Source organism: Hibiscus syriacus, unplaced genomic scaffold, assembly GCF_006381635.1.
Source record: "Hibiscus syriacus cultivar Baekdansim isolate YM2019G1 unplaced genomic scaffold, ASM638163v2 tig00112738_pilon, whole genome shotgun sequence".
In the NCBI taxonomy this organism is placed as follows: Eukaryota; Viridiplantae; Streptophyta; class Magnoliopsida; order Malvales; family Malvaceae; genus Hibiscus; species Hibiscus syriacus.
In genome coordinates this window covers 1,947,995-1,967,855 of record NW_024063392.1, presented here as the reverse complement: position 1 = coordinate 1,967,855, position 19,861 = coordinate 1,947,995, and the positions used below count along the sequence as shown (strand labels likewise).

The 19,861-nt window shown below is 36.0% G+C and overlaps 1 protein-coding gene across 1 annotated transcript; it reads right to left on the bottom strand.

Moving 5' to 3' along the window:
• Positions 1-181: 181 nt before the first annotated feature.
• Positions 182-4,572, bottom strand: LOC120182940 (chromatin assembly factor 1 subunit FAS1-like). Its single transcript, XM_039187756.1, has 12 exons — positions 4,008-4,572; positions 3,835-3,934; positions 3,293-3,440; positions 3,095-3,215; positions 2,542-2,903; positions 2,138-2,455; positions 1,887-1,968; positions 1,686-1,820; positions 1,170-1,571; positions 913-1,050; positions 506-551; positions 182-425 (listed from the first exon to the last, which is right to left on the bottom strand). Exons 1-12 carry the CDS (start codon positions 4,491-4,493, stop codon positions 271-273), a joined length of 2,493 nt encoding a protein of 830 aa, XP_039043687.1. The 5' UTR covers positions 4,494-4,572; the 3' UTR covers positions 182-270.
• Between the last annotated feature and the right edge of the window lie 15,289 nt (positions 4,573-19,861).

The window sequence follows — 19,861 nt, the reverse complement described above, 5'->3', positions numbered from 1 at the left end:
ATGGATAAAGTAAATTCTGAGCTAGCTCTTGTAAATAAAGCTGTGAAGCTGTTAAAGGAAGCTTTTGCCCACAAAGTGAACATACTAAAATAGAAGAAAGAAGAGTTCAACCGCCAAAATGTATGAATTCAAAATTAACATTTATAATTCTAAAGGGGTGGGTGTCCTGTAACTGTAAATTACACCATCAAAAACTTGGCCGTACACAAGTAACAACATCCACCCCTTTTTTCATTCTTATCAAAAATAACTTGGCCATAGCTATTTATTTTATGCGTGGTTTAAGGCACAACCCTGTTGCTCCTGGGCAGCAGAATCTGGTTTCAGAGGTGAGGTTTCAATGAGAAGGCTCTTGTCAGCAGCAGGAGGCAAGCACCTTTTTGAGAAAAATGCTGCTATAGTCTTCACATGTCCACCACCCTTCTCTGTTAGCCGGGTCCGAAGATATGGTTCAGTTGAAAGAAAAATTAACAATTAAACTAGTCGAGACAAATCAGTTAAATACCTGGTGAAATCGGCATGCCGAGCTTCGCTAAGATTTCTTTCTTCACCTGCAAAGGAAGCATCATTACATGTAAGTAGAAAAGTTTGCCTCCAATCAAGAGGGAAGCTGACATACAATGCCATAATGGTCAGCTTTCATGTTCAACAGGTAATCAGAACCTTTGCATCTGTTGATAAGGCAAGAAGAGACAAAATTAACTACTTAAAACCATTCTTCATAGTATCAAATCATTGATTTTATGTTTCCCTAGTCTATCACATCCTTTCTTCTTGGTATTAAAGGGGTTATTCAACTACTTAAAACCACTTAAAACCAAAGCATGGTATTATAGTATCCTCAAAAGGAGGTACAGTTTCATGTTCATCCATATCAATACCAAAATAATAAATTAATAAAGAGTCGCAAACCTGCCAACGATTATCAGAGAAATTGGAAATTTCTCGCACTTTCTCTCTTAACTGAGACTTTGGTACTTTAGGAAACTTCTCTTGCAAAGACTCTAACAACCTTCTGATACCATGGCAGCATGACTGGATTGTAGATACCTAAAACCAGCAAGATCGTTACAACCACAACAGTTTAGTAAGCTCCATCATAAGATCACCTCACAGCTGCTATAATTCCCAAATATGATCAGCAATGGACAGTTAGAATTGCAACTTACAATAAGAGGCAAATCTGAGTCCAGAATTAAGATTGGTGTTGCACCAGCCTTCCCACTTGACGTACAAGCTTCTTGATTGTCAAGTTCCATGCTATCAATAGATATCTCTACGGATGGGCCAAAAGGGTTTACCTGCATGCTCAGAGCTTGCAAGCATGTCTGCTCCAATTTAGGAGTACCATTAAGATCTTCAGCCATTAGAAGTGATGCCTTTTCATTCAGTAAATTTAATATAATCAATGGTTGATTTTTTCGAAGTGCATGCTCAGTTAAATTGTTTAGATACTTTTGTTGCCGAAGCAATGCACCAAACTCCTCATTTTGCACGTCTTGCTCACTAATATTGGAAGTTTGGGTCTCCACAACTGGAACATCAGATTCCATCCTGTCAACTTCTACACCCTGCATACAAGGCTCAAATAAGCACTTCGATCCCGTGGTTTTTGCATAATAGTAGGTCATTCTTATTTTATTAAGAAGCTAGGAACAAGGTAGAATAACTTTGTCAGTTTTTACCTCATTTTCCGATAGATATCCATCTGGTACAAAAAATCCATCTTCACTTTCATCTTCATCATCAACTTTGGAGCATCCTTCATAATTTTCCTCTTCATCTTTATCGCAATCTGAGATGCTTTCACCAGGCTCCTCCTGTTAAATGAAAATGTTATGCATAGGTTTACACCTAATTTTCAGAGAATAACAAATTTACAATACCTCCTCCCATTCTTCATCACTGTCCACATCATAGTCTAAATCTGGGTCCTTCCTCCATGGGCATCGTGGTCTCACAATATTACTGAAGATACAACAAAACCAATGTCACAAAGAACACTACCTAAACAACAATTTCACTCATATTGATACAACAATGAGTTCTTTTATATTTAACAGTGATCCTTTCTACCAGATACTAATTTTCTAGGCTGACTATAGCTTAATTTAGAATAAATTGAAGCAAAACCTACCTTTTCTTAGGCCAAATACCATAAAATGCAGGTCTGTTGCTTTTATCAAATTGCAACAACTGCTTCCTTACACAGCACTTCTTAACATCATGAACAGAAACATCAGCATCATTATGGCAGGATCTATCATCAGAATCCTGTTCTTCCCAGCCATCTGCAAGCCTTTCAACACTCGAGTCATCATGAGATAACTCTTGATTGGCAGTTAACTTGAGTTCCTTAAACAATTCTCTCTTAGGTTTCATACGCATCCCCCAACACTGTTTTTGATTCGAACGAAGAGAATAACCTAAGTGACGCCAAGAAGATAAGTGCAACCTGAGAAGTAAAATAGTAGAAAGTTTACTTGAAATACAATAGAATCAAAGCTTGTAAAATTTTACAAGTCAGAAAAAAAAACCCACTTGCGAAGATCATCGGTATCAGCTTCTTCTTTAGATGAAAGAGTCATGTCCATGGAGAGGGTAATTGTTTCAGGCACATTTTCACTTTTTTTGGCGGATGGAGTATGTATGGTTGGCTTAGTCATTTCCTCACTCTGACATGGTGATGTTTTACGTTTTTTGAGGAAGCGTTCCATGACTGAAGCTTGTTTTTGTATTGAAAGTTTCCTTTTATGTTCAGCCTCTTCCTTCTCACGTCGTCGTTGTTCTCTCTCAGCTTCTTCTTGCTGTTTTTGCAGCTGTTTCCTCATCTCAGCTTCCTCTCTTTCACGACGCTTTTCATCCTTTTCTGCTTCATTCTGCAAACGCTTTTTCTCCTTTTCCTGAAACAAACTACATTTGTGAAAATCTAAGAAGCAAAAAGAATTGTAACTGCAAACAACATACCCAACAGAAGCAATGTCCTGGAATAATTCAGATTTACACATTACAATAGCACAGTCAATGCTAAAGATACGAACATTTGATAATAATCATTTTCACACATGTACAAGCTTTGGAATTTTGCACATACATTTTGCAACATTTCCTTCTGGAGTTCGCGGTCAGCTTTCTTCTTCTCCTTCTCAATTTCCCTTTTAGTTCTCTCCAGTTGCTTTATTAACAATTTCTCTTCTCGCTTAGCCTCTTCAGCCCTATTACAACAGATAAATCTTTTACTGTGAAGAAAATAATTCAAACACAAAATCTGTAGAACTGTACAAAAACATACATCTCAGCACCAGTCTTCTGCAACATGCTACTCATTAACAAGCGAATGTCCGCCTCGCTTAATACTTTGGCTAGCTTTTCTGATGCTTTCATGAAATCACGCTTGTAGTTATTAATATTCTCCTGCTTTTGCAACAGAGATAGCATGGCTGAAATGAACCACAAATGTCATTAGCTACTTGAAGAATAAAATTCAGGCATTGTAATTGAAAAGTTTCTCATTGTATTCCATGTTAGAACATTAGCGAAAGGATTAAACATCATTGTAAATCAATTAAAAACATATCCCTTAGATGCACACCTGGAAATTTGAAATTTCCATATAATTTAGGCATTTTCTTTATATTTTCTATTCATAATCTAACTTCACACCTCTAAATTTTATAATTTGCACCCCTAAATTTCTAATATAAGTTCATAAGTTTGCACCCTTGATATAAAATCATGCATCCATCTTTGCATGCAATTATGTATGGAAGATGGCCATCAGGGCAATACAAGAGAATAAATACATAAGAAATCGGATAAATTTCTTCTTCTTACCAGAAACAGCAGTGATCCTCTCATTAATCTTTCTCCTACAAGTACGCCGAGCTTTAATTGTGACTCTCTCAGCTTTTGGTATCAACTTTGCATCTCTTATCTATCACATATATATAAGTACGCGTGTAAATAAGTTAAATACAAAAAGAAAAACGGAAAAGAAAAAAAAATACCTCCCAACACCAAAGAGAAGAGTGAGAATCATCCTCCAAAACATCAGCATCTTCAGTAACCAATCCATATTTCACTCTCTGCCCTACAAATAACACGGCGCTTTTCACCGCGGCCGAACTCACATTTCCCATTCTGTCCTTGACCTTCTCATGAACCGCCTCCACCAATTTCGACAGCGGCAAGTCGCTCTCCTCCATCAGAACCGCCACCACTGAATTTAAAGCACAACCGGAGTCGACCGATCCCATGTCGTACCCCATTCCGAAACCCGATTTCTGCTCCATCATCTCTCTGTAGCACCCAAAAAGCCCCTCCATCTCTTGCTCCAATCCCTTGATCTGTGCCTCTTTTTGTTCGTTGCCCAGAGTCTCCGAAACCCATGACGCTCTCTTTAGCTTCTGGCCCTTCTTGTGTTGATCTTGGCCGTCCGTTATGAGAGATTTCGGATCATGAACACCGTCGGTTATCGGCGTTGAAGTCGCCATTGAAACCCAAACACACCAAACCCTAATCTAGTGAAAGGAAAATGAAGCTGGGTTCTCGCCCTTTTTTTTTTATCTGAAGAAAGAAATAGTGACGGTAACTGGTAAAAGAAAAGTGTTAATATTAAATGAAAATTTTCTTCATCGTTTTTCCCGCCTATGAAATTTTGGCGCGTTAATGTTTTGGGTGAGCGGTCACATTAAAACGACGGATAACTGAGTGGAGGGAGTCGAGTCAATTTTCGTTCGGCCCATATAAACGGTGAAACTACCAGACAGATCCCTCTAATAGAAGGATCGATTGAAATTGATCTTTTATGATTAAATGAAATCAATTTAATTAAAGATGAATCATAATTTTATGTATGTAATTTTATAAAATTTATAATTTAAATGTAAATAAAAAATAAATATTAAGGTAAAGAATGTAGATTTTGTTAAAACTTTCTTTTAATTGATTTTTTTATCTAATATAAAAATTAAATATTATATGAAAATGATTAATTTAAATCAGTTAGTATATTAGAGGGATTTGACAAGTAGTTTCACCTATAAAAAGTACAAACCGGTCTCCTACTCGCTTAGACAAAAATTTCTGGCCGTGCTTTTTGGAAAAATGTCGGGCCCCTGTTTGTAAGACCAACAAGACTGATAACCCTAGTTGTGAGGAATATGATACCTTGATGGGGGAAACGGTGGATGCTGATCCGATTAACCCTATCAAGAAGCCAGTAATGCGACAATGGCACATGATGGCTCTGGGGAACGAACTTTTGCCACAAATAACCCATGGAGACGTGGAGAAATAGAAAAAAACAAACCCTAATTTGGCAGATACTTTTTAAGGTAAGCCATCGTTCTGTAATATGGTCAAAGGATCCTCTTCTGATAATAATAAGGCTTTTCTTATCAATGAACTTGATGTGGAGGTGAAACACGAGGACATGCTTATTGATTTTGATGGGGTCTTGTTTGAGATTCGGTTTTCGGGTAGAGTTCACAAAGCCATAGATGTGAAACTTTTCAATTCTGTGGTTGTTCGTTTGATTGGGAATACTATTAGTTACAAAGCGCTCCTAAGTAGAATACAAACACTATGGACCGGTATGCGAGATCAACTTAATTTATCTAGATAATGATTATTTCTTAGTTCGCTTTGCTCTGTAGGAGGATTTCTTATGTGTGTTATCATGAGGCCCTTGAGTTATATACGATAACTATTTGACCGTTCAACCCTATAGCAGGAATTTTTCGACTGCGGTGGACCATCCAATGAACATCATGGTTTAGGTTTGTATTCCAGGATTACCTTACCTGTATTATACAAAAAGTCTTTTTCGACATATTGCAGGAACCATCAGCAAGGTGGTCAGAATCGACTATAATACAGAGGATGGAAAGCGAGGCCATTTTGTGAGACTTGCTGTTATTGCTGACTTAGACAAACCTCTGATCTTAAGTGTAGACATCCGTTTTTATTCGGGTTTACAAAAATATTAATTATTAATTTATTATTATTATTATTTAATTTTACATATTTTATTTTCAGGCCTACTAGTGACCCAAATGAGGCCCAATCTTAGAGCCCAATACAATACACCAGCCCAACAAATACAGACCTCAACTCTGACCCAATTACAAGTCAACCCAGCAACCTGACTGGAGCCCAACTACATTCAACCCGACCCAAACTGATCCACTCAACAACAACTCGAACCAGCCTAGCGACCCGACCCCTAGGGTTTCTGAAACCTTAATCCTAGATAGCTACTGTAGTCGCCTGTTGCTTCTGCCACCACCGTCAGTGTCTGCTGCCAGCCCGACACCCTGACATCGCCGTTCCAACAGCATCATCTGTCAGTCAGAATCAGTAAAACCACAAATCAGATATCATATCATATTTTCTAGATCAATGATTCCAACAACAAAATATTAGACCATAAAACAAAGAGAGAACCATTCGGACGGGGGAACCTTTGGGGTTTTGAGAAAAAAATAGAGAGAGAATCGGGGAGGGAGCCAAAAAAACAGAGAGAGTTTTGAAAATAACCTAGAAATATCAAAGTAGAAAAAAAGAAAGGAAAAGAGAAATCTTACCCTTGTAGATCTGGCCTTGGGTAACCTCACCGGAGTTGGAATAGCCCTTCATTGAAGGTAAACAATGTTGTCTCTTTTCCTAGATCTAAGGGTTTGGGGGTAAGATTTAGGCAAGGTGGGGTGGTTTTTGGGTTGAGTGAGGAGAGAAAAGCATTCTGGGTATATTTCTCTCTCTCCGGCCGCCGTGTGCAGTTGCGAGCCACCATGAGCTCAGCCGACGACATCCATTCTTTTCTTCCCCGACGAGGGAAGTTGAGAGAGTTCACTAAACTCTCTCTCTCTGTGTGTGTTTTGTTGAGCCAAGCGAAAATGAGGAAGAATGAGGGAAATAAGCCCATTGTTAGGCTTATATACCCCAACCTAAACACTATCGTTTAGGGGGACCTTTTCCGTGTTTTGCAAATAGGTAAACCATGATATGGGGCTTCGAGTTTTGTAATCTTTGTTTTTAGTCCTTGGTTGTAATTTGTTTATTTAAGATTTTAGTCCCTGCATTTGTAAAAGTTATATTTTGGTAATTTGACTATCATTATATATATTTTGCAAATGTTAGACATTATTCTCATTATTTATGAAAATTCTATTTTGGTCACTATTTTGTATTTTTTGTTAAATCTTGAATTAACTTGTATGTTTTACTTTCATTTTATTTTAGTCTTAATGCTTTTTTATGGATAATTTTCACTCCCAATACCTTCTCTGTTTGATATATGCAATTATGATTCTAGTTTGTTTGTAATTTTCATTTCAGTCCTTTATATTATTTATGGTTTATTTTCATTTCTAGTACCTACAGTTTAATATTTATGATTTTGGCTCTGGTTTATTTTTAATTACTTTTTAGTCACTTAAATTTCTATTTTTGCTATTTTAGTCCTTTAAATTTCTATTTTAGCTATTTTAGCCCTTCAAGCTTGGTTAAATGTCATTTGGTCCCTGAAATCCTCCTATGTGTTTTTTTATTTGTATTTTGGGTTGTAATATTTACTTATTTTTATTTTAGTCATTTATGTATGAATATTTTACATAGTATAGTTATTTGTAAACATATATATTATTGGTTCTATTTATTGTATATGCTTTATTTCATATTTTTCCATTTATGTTTGTTTCCATGGTTATTTATTTATTTGTTAATATTGTTCGAATAGTTTCGAGAACGATATTTGTAGAATGGGCGTGAAAAGCACCACTTGATCGAAGTGATGTAATCCTATATGACATTCGAACCAAATGCGAACTTGAAATAAATCAATTGTATTTTGCTAATTAGTAATTCATTTCATTTTAAGTCGAACATTGTAATGAATGTCTCTAAATAATAATTTATTTCATTTCATGCAAATTGTCGATTTTCATCCTACATTTTATATTCGATTCACTTTTTTAGTTAATCAATTTATTTTGTTGTATGTAAACATCGATTTTTTTATATTCAATTCTCGTTTTTTTAAATGAGGAGAGAATATTCTTTAAAGATAAGAAATAGGCAAGTTAGCTTTCCTGACGGAGGATTGCTAATCTCGAGATTTCTTTTCAAGTTAAATAATTTTCTTTGATAAATAATTCGAAGCAATTTAATAAATGGATCATAAATAAACTTTATATTCGATTTATAATTGCCACCATTTACGATCTGTAAGCAGCATAATACCAATTTTGGGCGTTGTGGGGTGTTAATCCTTCCCCACGCGTAATTGACTCCCGAACTCGTTTTAATCGAATCTTTGTAAACGCATACCAACTTTTTGTCTTAAAAACGATTTTTCTTAAAATTGTTTTTAAAAAGATGTTTTTTAGGTATTCGACCTACCTAACCCAAATGTCGATGGCGACTCCCATCCAATTTAATTCAAAACAATTCAAAATCGTTAATTTTTCCAAATAAAAGTCATATTTTTTTAAATTTATTTGTTTTGCCAACTCACCAATTTTTCTAAATTAAAGTCATAATCGTTTTATTAAAATAATATTTAAATGTTTTTTTAAAAAATGGTTATGACAGCTTGACGACTCTGTTGGGGACTTGTTTTTTATAGAGTTAGGTTGTATGTCGTTTAATCATTGTCGTTTGGATAACCTATGGTCATTTTATTAAAGTTTTTAATTGCTTCATTTTTAATTGTCGTACTAACATTTTAATTTTTGCTTTTTAGTTTTGTCGAGTTTTTTCTTTTCAGTTTTTGAGTCAAAGGTTGGTACGCTCCTCCTCACACACATCACGTGCATTTGCATGACATAAGCTCTAGACCAGAGCTTCGATTCAAATTAGTCGAGGTGAATGCTTTACTCTCGTAAGAATTTATTATTCGTATGAGTTTTAGCAAATAACCTCGGGATACATGCCTTATACCTTCGTAGGGATTTATTCCTCGTATGTGTATAAGGAAGTGAATCCCCTCGAATTGAACTCGTTCCGTTCGAAACCTGTAATGGGTAAGGATATAGGGTTTGGTAGCCCAAGGGGGCATCGACATCAAGGACAATTCGAGTACCCTTTATTGTTAGAGTCGAAACAATCCATATAGTGAACTAGAACGATCATCCTAGGTATATATATACCGAACCTCTGTCCGTTAATAGGTACCCAAATTAAGTGTACACAAAGAATGAGCGTTTCTGAACCTTTCATTTTCGCTTTAAATTCTATTAAATAACAGCATGCGAACTAGATACCATGCAGTTAGGATTAATTTCTTGAAAAATCATTTTGGGTAGATAGAATGTCCGGGTAAGAATGTTATTTAATTAAAGAATATTCAGGTAGATATCTTGATAGGGTAGGTGTTTTATTCACCTTTGAATAACATTTTTATCTATATCGATTGTCTTACCGGTACTAACTAATTTCACTTCTTTTGTTTGTGTACATTAACTTATTTATTTTCTTTTGTTTGTGTCATTTTTTCGTTCTTCTTTGCATTTTATTGCATTACATTGTCATGACATAATGCGAAAATTATGATCCGCAAGGGGATATTCGAAAGAAATTTTTACAAGAAGAGGTAAAAGTTTTCAATCAAGCAATCACATATACAAACATGCACCAAGGGCTACAAGAAGTTCAGAGAATCCAAGAATAAAACTTATTCGAAGATCGGGTAGTATTCAAGGCTAAAAAGATGATTCATTGATATGAGGAATAATCCAGCATTAGATTCTTATCTACGATTATTCCATTGCTAGTCATCAAGGAGTACCGCACTGAATTCAATACCGTCGAGGTATTAACAAAATTAGGTTACAGAACACTTGAGGGGAAACTTCAAGGACGAAGATCCAAGACGAATCAGTGATCCACTTCAGACTCAACACCTAAACGAAAGCACACCTGTAAAATGGATTGTCTTGTAATGTGAAAGCATTTATTTTGGTGAAAATTATTCTATGATATTCATCGTTGGGATCAACATTTTTGCATCTGTATTTGCTCATTACATTTTGCATAACATTCATTTAAGCATTTTTTACATGCATTAATCATACTTTGTGGGGGACTTTGAGGAAATGGTTTTAACTGTACAACTTCGTTCACACTGTACTGAGAATGGACACAAAATTTGAGAAGTTGAAGAAAGAACATGAAGAGAGTCTGAAAAAGATACAAGTAGAGTGGGAGATTAAAATGGAACAGGCACAAAAGGAAACCATGGATCGTATCTTGCAACACCAAAAAGACCTAGTGGATCAAATGATAGAAAAATTGGCAGGGCTCAACAAGGAAAAAGGCAAAGAGAAGATTTCCTCAACCAAAGAAGCCTCTGAATGTGTGATGGCACACGCTAATCCACAACTACTCATTTCACCCCATAAGCTTCCAAGTCAACAAGTATGCTTCTCTGCCACTAAAACTCGTGCAACTCTGTTAGGTCATCGGGATCATTTTACTAATCACAACATGTACACTCGTGATAAGATGAAAAAAAGCCAACAATGAGATCCCTGAGAACTTGAAAAAGTGGTGCAAAGAGACATTCAAGGGAATGAGATGACAGAGCTCTCACACAGAAATGGATACACATGAACTAGTTTTAGTTCCCGACTTGGTGCTTCCGCCTAAGTTTAAGATGCTTGACTTTGAGAAGTACGATGGAACCAGTTGCCCTAATGCCCATCTCACAATGTTTGTTCAAAGGATAACTGTATACACTAACAATGATCAGATGTTGATCCATTGCTTTCAATATAGTCTGATTGGACCCGCTTCAAGGTGGTATAATCAACTGAGTTGTACTCAAGTCTGCTCCTAGAAGGATTTGGCTAGTGCATTTCTGGGCCAATACAAACACATGATTGATATGGCCCCTAATCGAACAATACTGCAGAATATAGATATGAAGAGTGGTGAGAGCTTCCGATAATATGCTCAACGATGGAGGGATTTCGTATCTCTAGTGCATCCACCAATGATTGAAATAGAGTTCAGCACTCTATTCGTCGATACATTGAAGTCTCTATATATCGAATATATGATAAGAGCTGCAACTAAGAGTTTCTCAGACATAGTCATGTGTGGAAAAATGATCGAAAAAGCAGTCAAGAATGACCAGATAAGTGGCACTAGCAGTAATGACATTGAGGAAAGAACTGAGATTAACATAGTGAGATATTACTTAGCTAATATGGGGACTAGACCTCATAATGTCTTTCATGAAAAGACTTGTATCAATCTAATCCCAATGACATATGAGGAATTGCTCCCAACGCTAGTTAAGAGAAACCTTGTGACTCTAGTTCAATCTAAACCAAGAGAGGCGCCATATCCAGAAGGCCATAATATAAACGCCATATGTAGCTATCATATTGTGAGATCAGAGCACACCACTAAAAACTGTAGGGCATTGAAGTGAAAAGTCTAAGATCTGATCGATTCAGGGGCATTGATGTTCAATGGGGCATTCTGATTTGGAGTCAGCTGGGGCATCCATCAAGAGTTTTGTTTCATTCTCATGCATGTCATCTTGTTTTAACTTTTTTTTCTTTTGTACTTCTTATGTTTAAATGTTTGTAAGTCACTTGACGTTCGAACATTTTCAATAAAATTGATTCATTCTTAGGAAATGAACAATGAACAAATTTTAATCTTTAAATTCTTTGAATATCATTTTAATTAAAAGCTTTTTAATAATTGAGGTTGTAATTCTTTGACAAATGACAAGATTGAAACCCTGCAAAACAAGGATCCCTTGATCCTAATCCAGATAATATACCAAAATACGTATCCTTTTCTTGAAGAGATTGAGCTAGTTTTCCCCTTGCATATAGAGTCAATCAAGGGTTTAGCATTCAGGTATGTGTTACAAGTGGACAAAATGAGGCAACTAGTATATGAGATTACAAAACTAATTGGTTTCTACTTTTGTTGATGACGTTCAATGATGATCATGATCTTCTCAGATGGAATAGTCAAGTAGGTGAATCTAGTTTAGGTCAGTTGCTTGGGAATTGAACTCTAACGATAAGCTTTTCTAACCTTCAATAAACACATGGAATATAATAGGTTCTCCTCAGTGAGCTTAAGAAATGGAATCTGTATACCCCGAATATAAATATATATGTATACAATAAAGCTGAGCTATTTTGCTAAAGCAATTGGTTATAGTGAAAACTCGAAAGCCTTGGCTTTATCAATAGATTACATTCAAACCATGACATTTATTGGGTACTTGGCAATTCAGTGTTTGCTCCACTGTGATTGTCAAGTCGAAGACTTTGTGACGACATGAATCCTTCAGCTAGCCAAACAAAGGCAATTATAATATATATGTACAATAAAGCTGAATTCAGCTAGCCAAACAATGGCAAATTAAATCAAATTTACAAAAAAAAAGAGTTTCAATGAATATGGACTAAGGGAGTTGAGGAACATCTGTTATAGTCGAATTCACACAAGCACTCAGAAATCTCATTTTTGGACCGATATTTTTGCACTACCTTGACTAGAGGAGTCTACGAAGCTTGAACAAATGGAAGATTTCAGAGAACTGAAACAAAAGTGTTCTAAAAAGTATAGCAATTGACTATGCTAGTTGTGTCATTTTGTTTGTCTCCGATCAAAATGTCAAACTAAGAAAGGACATGCCATGATCTTCAAGATGACCGAATCGATGAAACGAACCTTAGAATTTAGGTAGCCAACCTCAAAACCAACCTTTCAATCTTGATATTTTTCAAAGATTTACAACTATCAAAGATTAAAAGAGCAGTTGATTTTTTATATTCAATGAATTCATATTTTTATGATTTGCTCCAATTGTAAGGCCGAAGTACATGCATTATTTTAGTTCATTTGGCAATGAAAATTCACATATTCTTTCTTCTTCAAGTTATTTTCAAAAGAAGAAAAACATTTTCAAATAATATAATCTCTCTGGAGGCATATCTTGGAATTCAACGAATATCTCTCTAAAGCTCAAGATCGAAGATGGGGCAATAGAAGATAAATTTTGGGGCAAAATTTGATGGGGCAAGGAAAACAAATTGTCTCAGGTCGAGGTTTGCAAGAGTACACCCTGGTGGAAATGAATACAAACTGAATCAAACAAAGAATGAAGACTGCTCACTCAACCGTTCCCCTCACAGATCAACATACATACATTAACGCATACATACATGACACATGAAATTTGCATCTTTGCATTCATCATCATGTGAAATAAACACTTTTATTTTTCCTCTCTTGAGGACAAATTTAATACAAGTTCAAATAAATTTCATCTTGGCATCCATCATAACATACAAGATAGTCAGTAAAAAAATGCATCATTTTGATCTTTCAGGAAATCAGTGTTCGGAAATGACCAGATGTCATCAACATAAAAGAACAATGACATCCACAGATTTGACTTCCTGAAGTCAACAATCAGATCTTTTGAAGACATTTTATCAGCATGCAGGAACAATCAGACTTGCTATCGCTTTTAAGTGTGTTTCGCTAAAATTGAATTTTGTCTCACTTGAGACAATTTCTTTCAAAACAAACTTTGTCTCACTTGAAACACTCTTTCTTAAGACAAACTTTGAAATTGTTTCTCTTGAAAGAAAATTTTATCTCTTGAGACAGTTTCTTTTGAAGAAAAATATTTGAGTTTGTTTATTTGAAAACAAAATTTTGTCTCTTTTGAGATAGTTTCTTTTGAAGAATTTTTTTTTGGTATGTTTCTTTGGAAACAAAATTTTGTCTCTCTTGAGACAATTTCTTATGAGAAAAAATCTTTGAGTCATTTCCCTTGAAACAAATTTTGTCTCTCTTGAGGCAGCTTCTCTTGAAACATCACTTTTTAGTTGGTTTCTCTTGAAACCAAAATCCATAAAGATGGCTTGCCGTCCTCATCACGTAGGAGCAGTGCCATCCCCCGACTAGACCTCTTCATCACATAAGAGTCGTGTCACCCCTGATAACCAATCATCCTCATCATGTAGGAACCGTGTTATCATCCCTAAAGAAGACATGCCATCATCATCACGTAGGAACCATGTCATCCCCCGACCAGACCTCCTTATCACGTAGGAGCCATGTCACCCCTAGATAACCAGCCGTCCTCGTCGCGTAGAAACTGTGTTATAACCCTCCTTAAAGATGGTGAAGAACTCTTCATCATATATGAGCAGTGTCATCCCCGACCAGATCTCCTCATCACGTAGGAGCCGTGTCACCTTTAGTCGACTAGATCTCTTCATCACGTATGAGTCGTTTTGTCCCTAACAACAAACACATCAAATTTTAAACCCAAAAAAGAGAATCAAACAAAAACTAGTTGTCTTTTTCTTTGCCCTATTCTTGTTAACACAAGAATGAGCAAAGAGAGACAGCTGTAGACACCCGTTTTTGTCCGGGTCTACAAAAATATTAATTATTAATTTATTATTATTATTACATATTTTGTTTGTAGGCCTACCAATGACCCAAATGAGGCCCAATCCCTGAGCCCAATACAACCCAATAACCCGACTGGAGCCTAACTACATTTAACCTGACCCAAACTGATCCACTCAGCAGCAACTCAAACCGGCCCAGCGACCCGATCCGAACCGGTCCAATGACCTGATCCGAACCGGCCTAGCGATTCGATCTAACCTCCTAGGGTTTCTCAAACCCTAATCCTAGATAGTTACTACCATCGCCTGTTGCTTTTGCTACCGCTGTCAGTTGCTGCTACCAACCCGACACCTTGATGCCGTCGTTCCAATAACACAATCTATCAGTCAGAATCAGTAAAATCCTAAATCAAATATCATATCCTATTTTCTAGATCTAATGATTCCAACAACAAAATATCATACCATAAAACAAAGAGAGAACCATTCGGACGGGGAACCTTTGGGGTTTTGAGAAAAAGATAGAGAGAGAATCGGGGAGGGAGAAAAAACAGAGACAATTTCGAAAATAACCTAGAAAAATCAAAGTAGAAAAAAAAAGAAATGAAAAAAGAAATCTTACCCTTGTAGATCTGGCCTTAGGTAACCTCACCGGAGTTAGAAGAACCCTTCATCGAAGGTAAAAAAGGTTGTCTCTTTTCCTAGATATAAGGGTATGGGGTAAGATTTAGGCAAGGTGGGGTGGTTTTCGGGTTGAGTGAGAAGAGAATTCTGGGTATATTTCTCTCCATTCGGCCGCTGTGCGCCGCCGCGAGCCACCGTGAGTTCAACCGACGGTAGCCATTATTTTCTTCCCCGACGAGGGAAGTTGAGAGAGTTACCGAACTCTCTCTCTCTGTTTTGTTGAGCCAAGCAAAAATGATGAATAATAGGAGAAAGAAGCCCATTGTTGGGCTTATATACCCCAACCTAAACGATGTCGTTTAGGGGGGTCATTTTTCGTGTTTTGTAAATGGGTAAACCATGATATGAGGCTTCAGGTTTTGTAATCTTTGTTTTTAGTCCTTGGTTGTAATTTGTTTATTTAAGATATTATTCCTTGCATTTGTAAAAGTTGTATTTTGGCCACTTGACTATTATTATATATATTTTGTAAATGTTAGACATTGTTCTCACTATTTATGAAACTTCCATTTTGGTCACTATTTTGTAGTTTTAGTTAAATCTTGAATTAACATGTATGTTTTACTTTCATTTTATTTTAGTCCCAATGATGTTTATGGATTATTTTCACTCCCAATTCCTTATTTGTTTGATATATGCAATTATGATTCTAGTTTGTTTGTAATTTTCATTTCAGTCCTTTATATTATTTGAGTTATTTTCATTTCTAGTACATACTGTTTAATAATTATGATTTTGGCTCTGGTTTATTTTTAATTACTGTTTAGTCCCTTAAATTTCTATTTTTGCTATTTTAGCTATTTTAGCCCTTCAAGCTTGGTTAAATGTCATTTGGTCTCTAAAATCCTCCTATGTGCTTATTTTGTTTGTATTTTGGGTTGTAATATTTACTTATTTTTATTTTAGTCATAATGTATGAATATTTTACATATTATGTAGTTATTTGTAAACATATATATTATTGGTTCTATTTATTGTATATGCTTTATTTCACATTTTTCCATTCATGTTTGTTTCCATGGTTTTTTTATTTATTTGTTAATATTTTTAGAATAGTTTCGAGAACGATATTTGTAAAATGGGAGTGGAAAGCACCACTTGATCAAAGTGATGTAATCCTATATGACATTCGAACCAAATACGAACTTGAAATAAATCAATTGTATTTTGCTAATTATTAATTCATTTCATTTTAAGTCGAACATTGCAATGAATGTCTTTAAATAATAATTTATTTCATTTCATGCAAATTGTCGATCTTCATTCTACATTTTATATTCGATTCACTTTTTTAGTTAATCAATTTATTTTGTTGTATGTAAACATCGATTTTTTTTATATTCAATTCGCGTTTTTTAAATGAGGAGAGAATATTCTTTAAAGATAAGAAATAGACGAGTTAGCTTTCCCGACGGAGGATTGCTAATCTCAAGATTTCTTTTCAAGTTAAAGAATTTTATTTCATAAATAATTCGAAGCAATTTAATAAATGGATCGTAAATTAACTTTATATTCGATTTATAATTTCCACCATTTACGATGTGTAAGTGACACATTACTAATTTTGGGCGCTGTGGGGGTGCTAATCCTTCCCCACGCGTAACCGACTCCCGAGCTCGTTTTAATCGAATCTTTGTAAACACAGACCAACTTTTTTTCTTAAAAACGATTTTCTTAAAATAGTTTTTAAAAAGACGTTTTTAGGTATTCTACCTACTTAGCCCAAAGGTCGATGACGACTCCTATCCAATTTAATTCAAAACAATTCAAAACCGTCAATTTTTCCAAATAAAAGTCATTATTTTTTTAAAATTTAATTGTTTTGCCAACTCACACATTTTTCTAAATTAAAGTCATAATCGTTTTATTAAAATAATATTTAATTTTTTTTTTCAAAAAAATGGTTATGACATCAAGAATTATCATAGATGGCCAAAAACAATTTGTTGAATATGAAGGATTTCCCACAATTTGATACTATTGTGGGAAATATGACTACGCGTTAGAACAGTGTGGTAAGGAGTCGAGTGCCGCGAAGGATAGAAAGGAGCAAACTGACCAAGCCATTGACAAAACTGAGGATCTTTATGGTTCTTGGATGCAAGTGGCTAGCAGGACGGAATCAAACAAACAAAACGAACGAGACAACGAAAGAAGTTGTTCCTCCTACTGGTAAAAAATCTGGATCACGGTTTGAGGTCCTAGAGGGGAGTTTAGAAGATAATAATCAGGGTGCTCGCAACAATCAATAAGACAACGCTGTAAGGAAGGAAAATAGCTTAGCTGGTAAGAGGTTTTTTCTTGACCCGACTACTGAATCCAGCAAGCAAAATTATCTTCGACAAATTTCCAGGAATTCGATGGGTGACAACTGAAGTGCAGTTATAACCCCAAAACAACTAGATAATTCGAAAGTTATGGCCTCGAAAGGAACAGTGATTCACACTGCCACTTTATTATATAAAGAAAAACATGTTGCTGTGAATGCGATGGAGAATGATGAAAACCAAAGACCATACGACTGGAATATGCGCCATTGCAAATTTCCCCCAGTGACACTGCTTCTCTAAGATCTAACAAGGGGTTAAATACTGTCAAGGGACTAAAAAAGCATAAAAATGGAGAAAATGTGAACATATTCCTAGCAAACCTGTCTTACAATAATAGGTTTCGGCCATGACCTCGGCCTTAAACCGAGCAAGCACTCATGAAAGAGACCAGGTGCCAATATTGAACCCAATTTGTGAGGTATCGAATGACAATGTTCAATGGAGAGATAACAATGCTTTTGATCAGACTGGTTCTGCTGATAAGCAGGTTTAATATTGCTCTATTCCCATTTTTATTAATGGTTAAAATCATATGTTAGAATGTTCAGGGTGCTCTTGACCATGTCTTTAATCGTTGTTTTAAGTAGAAGCCAGATATGGTGGCGCTATTTGAGCCAAGAATTAGTGGTAATGCACCTGAAGCGTTCATTCAGAAATTTGGGTTTAATTGCTCTTACAGAGTCGAAGCTAAAGGCTTTTCTAGCGGGATATGGGTTCTATGGAAGGACTCCACCCGTTCTAATGTTATTCCTGTTTCTCGTCAGTTTATCCATAGAGTATATTCTAATTCTAAAGGCAATTATAAATGTTTTATTACTCTGGTTTATGCCAGTCTTGGTGGAGGTATTTGAAAACATGTTTGGAACCAGTTGAGAGCCCTTGAACATGACGTTGGGCGATCTTGGATCCTTGGAGGAGTCATTAGTAGTTTCTCGGAAAGGTAGGGGGCACTCATCGACGGTTTGGCACTCATCGAAGGTTTGAAGGATGCTCAAAATTCTATGATTTCATGTTTGACTCCGGGCTAATTGATATGGGTTTTAATGGTCCCCGCTTTACTTGGAAACGTTGGACTCTCTCTCAACGGTAGGACAGATTCTTATGCAATGTTGTATGGTATAATTTCATTGAATGTTCTGAGGTTTTTCATCTACAAAGGATGGGTTCGGATCATCGTCCTATCTTGCTTGACAAGGGTAATCGACCCAGGGGTATTAATACTCGGCCTTTCTGTTACAATGATGCTTGGAGTGATCCGAATTTTCCTAATTTGATTCAGAAAGCGTGTATAAATGGAAGAAATATCCACAAATAATATCATAGATTTTCAATCCATGATTCGTGAATGAAGTATGGATGTGTTCAGACACATTGGACGATGCAAGTCTTTGCTCCTTGCTTGTATCTGTGGCATTGAAAAGGCGCTTGAAAGGTTAGACAATTCTTACCTTTCGAATTTAGAGGTTGAACTTAAGAGGGATCTAAACTTGGTTCTAATTCAAGAGGAGAGCCTTTGGCATTAAAAGGGTCGAAGCATTTGGATCGCAGAGGGTGACCAAAATGCCAAGTATTTTCATGCTTTGACCCTAGCTCGTGGCAAGAGTAACACGGTAAACATGCTGATATTACCTAATGGTGAGTGGTGTCGTGATTCTTCGTTATTAAAGGAGCATGTAGTTAATTATTTCAAGTATATGTTCACTAGAGAAGTGCTTAGAAGCAACACTGTTGTTGGAACTTACTGTTTTAAAGAATTTAGTAATGAAAAGTTTTGACCTTTGTTAGCTAATGTTACTTTTGAGGAGGTGCAGAAGGTGGTTTTTAGCATGACACCACTTAATGCACCAGACATGAATGGTCTTCATGTGGTTTTTTTTTTCATTAAGATATTGTTGGTTGTCCGATTGTTAGGTATGTGAAGAAATTCTTTGCCAATGGCATTCTGGATGACTAGGTTAACCAAACCTTACTGGTCCTTATTCCTAAGATTAACAATCTTGTGTTGATCAGCCAGTTCAAGCCTATCAGTTTATGTAATTTTCTCTACAAAATCATTACCAAATGTCTGATTAATCTGTTAAAACCGTCCTTTCTGACTTGGGTGACTCAAACTCAAGCAAGTTTTGTCCTTGAAAGCCATATCACTGAGAATATTATCCCCGTACAGGAAATAATCCATTCGATGTCCAAGAAAACTGAAGGAAGAGGTGGATGCGATTAAGGTGGATCTAGAGAAAGCTTACGATCGTCTGAAATGGAACTATATCGAGGATAACTTAAAAGCTATGGGATTGCCTAAGATGATCATTGCACGTATCATGATCTGTGTCAGATCGGTATCCACCCAGGTTATTTGGAATGAATAATTTTTTTAGGCTTTTAAGTCTTCTAGGGGTATCCGTCAAGGGGATCATTTATCTCCGTACCTTTTCATCCTATGCA

Excerpts from the sequence above, each read along its gene's own strand:
- LOC120182940 (XM_039187756.1), bottom strand. The coding sequence starts at position 4,493 with ATGGCGACTTCAACGCCGATAACCGACGGTGTTCATGATCCGAAATCT. Across the intron at positions 3,935-4,007 it reads CTTCTCTTTGGTGTTGGGAG|ATAAGAGATGCAAAGTTGAT; the intron begins GTATTTTTTTTT and ends TATATGTGATAG. Across the intron at positions 2,904-3,094 it reads AGAAGGAAATGTTGCAAAAT|GAAAAGGAGAAAAAGCGTTT; the intron begins GTATGTGCAAAA and ends AGTTTGTTTCAG.